The 3,198-nt window shown below is 44.5% G+C and overlaps 1 protein-coding gene across 1 annotated transcript in view; it reads right to left on the minus strand.

Annotated features, from left to right (window-relative positions):
- Positions 1-3,198, minus strand: part of NDUFAB1 (NADH:ubiquinone oxidoreductase subunit AB1) — a 10,846-nt gene that overhangs the window by 1,310 nt on the left and 6,338 nt on the right. The window contains exons 3-4 of the mRNA XM_017534402.2: positions 1,690-1,777; positions 1-94 (exon numbers count right to left, since the gene is read on the minus strand). Of these exons, the coding sequence (XP_017389891.1) occupies positions 3-94; positions 1,690-1,777 (180 nt within the window). The 3' untranslated portion in view covers positions 1-2. The remainder of the gene's footprint in view (positions 95-1,689; positions 1,778-3,198) is intronic.

Consider the following 3,198-nt stretch of genomic DNA (forward strand, 5'->3'; position numbering starts at 1 on the left):
CTTTATTCATATACATCCTTCTTATCTGCAATGTAATCTACAATTTCTTGTGGACACATTAACTTTTCCGCATCTAAATCAGGAATTTCAAACCCTAAAAAAAAAATATACAATGTGAGAGAGAAAAAAAAAAAAAAAAAATCCTTTAGAATTGAAAGCACCTGACCCTTCTACAACACCTACAAGTATATAAAAAAATTCAGCAACCTTGAATCCCGTTTAGGTGGTGGGCCAGTTAGGTTCTAGACAGTGTGCATACAGGTTGGGTACCATGTTTCAGAGGTATGTATGTCTGTCTGAGATAGAATTCACATAATAGGAAATTCCTCTTTGTATATATATATATGTAGTTTTTAGCATGTTCACAACATTGTGCAGCCATCACCACTGTCTAACTCTAGAACATTTCATCACCCGAAAAGAAACCCAGTGCCCATCAGCAGTCCCTCCCCATCCTCCCTACCCCTGGCAACCACCAGTCTACTTTCTGTCTCTGCCTCTTCCTGACATTTCATGTAAATGGTATATAACTCTGTGTCTGGCTTCTTTCACTCAGCACATTCTCAAGGTTCACTGTGTTGTAATACATGTCACACATGCATTTTTTTTATGATGGTTGGTTTTTTATAAATGGCTGGGTTTTTGATAGTTAGCTTACTTTGGGCCAAACACTGTGCTGAGCATTTTACACATAACCTCTGATTCCCCAGCAGTCCAAATCCTGGGGTTCCTACTATGATCACCCCCACTTTACAGCTGAGGAAACAGGCTTTGAGAGATAGTTACATATCCAGGCTCATACCTAACTAAGCTCAATTCTAGACCTGGTACTCAAACACTAGGCAAAGGATTCCATCCTAGTCAGCACCATCTGTGAGGAATGTTAACTAGGCCCTGCTCTGTAGAAGAGCACAGAAGTCCCTTGATTTCCTATTCAACTAATTCATCCAGAAACAGCCAGGGAGCCTTATAAAGGTCTCACTTGCACAACACACAGTCCCAAACTTGGAGTGTGCATGTAAGCCATGATAGGAGACCAAGGCCAGAGGGCTCTGGGTGCGTCTCTTGTTCGGGCACACCTCATTACAGCTAGTGCTCGACTTACGACCACAATTGGTTCCGACAGATCGGTCCTAACAAGATTTGGTCGTAAGTTGAGTAGGCTATATGCACGCGGAGATGGCAATGCTGCCAGAAGCTGGTCCGCACTGTCGTACGCCCAGCTGGGCAACGTTTGCGCTGCCAGACGTGGAGCAGTCGTGGCTAGCGATTGTGGTCGTAAAGTCGAACGATCGTAAGTTGCATAGGTAGTAAGTCGATCAATACCTGTACTTCCATCTGGCTTGTGTTACCCAAGCTCATGAGGGGCTGACGTGTCATCAGCAGGTGTTCCAGGGAGGCTTTTGCCCTGGACTCAGTCCCCTGGAACCCTCTCTGGTCATTTCGCTCTTGGGACCACACTGGGCACTCTGCTGGGCGTGTGCTAAGTGCTTTCTGAATAAATGCACCATCCCTAAGGCTTACTTCACCTGATGGTAAGTGGGCAGGAAGGTGTGTGGGTAGGGCAGTGGATGCTACTGTTTCTATTAATTCTAATTCCAATTCAGACTCCCAGCATTTCTTTCAGTTTAATCCACCGAAATAAAAAATCACAGTATGTAGATACGAGACTGAGCCTGCGTGCATTACCAAATTCGTCTTCCATGGCCATGATAATCTCCACTTGGTCCAAACTGTCTAAGCCCAGGTCTTTCATAAAATGAGAATTTACGGAAAGCTGCAAGAAAGGAGCACCAAACACACAATTTAGCCCATGAATGCATTTGCTTCCCAAGGTAACAGGGTGGTACAATGCCACTTAATCACGATATCCAATTTTTTTTAATAAACAGAGGCCATAACTGACATTATATACGTAACCTGTGCTGGTATGTACATGGTTTGCTTTATCTTATTCAACTTTGTTTTGAAGTGGTGAACAATATATACATAGCTAATGAAGGATTTCACTGAATATGGGTTTTTTTTTTTTTTGCTTTTTTTGAGACAGAGTCTTGCTCTGTCCCAGGCTGGAGCACAATGGCATGATCTTGGCTCATTGCAACCTTGGCCTCCTGGGTTTAAGAGATTCTTGTGCCTCAGCCTGCTGAGTAGCTGGGACTACGGGCACATGCCACCATGCCCAGCTAATTTTTTTGTATTTTTAGGAGAGACAGGGTTTTTTGGCCAGGCTGGTCCTGAACTCCTGACCTCGGGTGATCCACCTTCCTTGGCCTCCCAAAATGCTGGCATTATAGGTGTGAGCCACCGCGCCCAGCCCAAACTGTATGTTTTGCTGAGACCTCTGATTATTGTTCTGAATGACATCAGAAGTTTGGGTATTTTTGCTGCCTTACTGACAACTAAGGCCTAGACCCCACACCTTAAGCGGCCTGCCTCAAAAACAGCAGACTACTATAAAATGCAGGCAGCTTCATGTTACAAAGTGTTTACTACCACCCTGCCTTTAATTTAGACCTCAGGATCACCAGGAATGATTCTTCAAAATCCCGTATCAAAAACAAACTACCCTACCTACACAACAGATTCAGTTTTTGTTGTTGCTGTTAGACAGTTTCACTCTGTCACCCAGGCTGAAGTACAATGGTGCGATCTTGGCTCACTGCAACCTCCACCTCCCAGGTTTAAGCAATTCTCCTGCCTCAGTCTCCTGAGCAGCTGGGATTACAAGCGACTGCCACCATACCTAGCTAATTTTTGTATTTTTAGTAGAGACAGGGTTTCACCATGTTGGCCAGGCTGGTCTTAAACTCCAGGCCTCAGGTGATCTGCCCGCCTTGGCTTCCCAAAGTGCTGGGATTACAGGCATGAGCCATCGCACCCGGCCAGATTCAATTTTTAAAGAAGAAAATTTTAAAAACCTTCCATATCAGAAAAATTCCAAGTTAAAAATGCAAGGATCATTTACACTATACTGCCACCTGTGGGGTTTTTTTTTTTTTTTGAGACAGAGTCTTGCTCTGTCTCCCAGGCTGGAGTGCAGTTGTGCGATCTTGCCTCACTGCAACCTCCGCCTCCCAGGTTCAAGGGATTCTTCTGCCTTAGTCTCCCAATTAGCTGGGATTACGGGCACACACCACCATGCCTGGCTAATTTTTATATTTTTAGTAGAAACAAGGTTTCACCATGCTGACCAGG

Source organism: Cebus imitator, unplaced genomic scaffold (genome assembly GCF_001604975.1).
Source record: "Cebus imitator isolate Cc_AM_T3 unplaced genomic scaffold, Cebus_imitator-1.0 Scaffold85, whole genome shotgun sequence".
NCBI lineage: Eukaryota > Metazoa > Chordata > Mammalia > Primates > Cebidae > Cebus > Cebus imitator.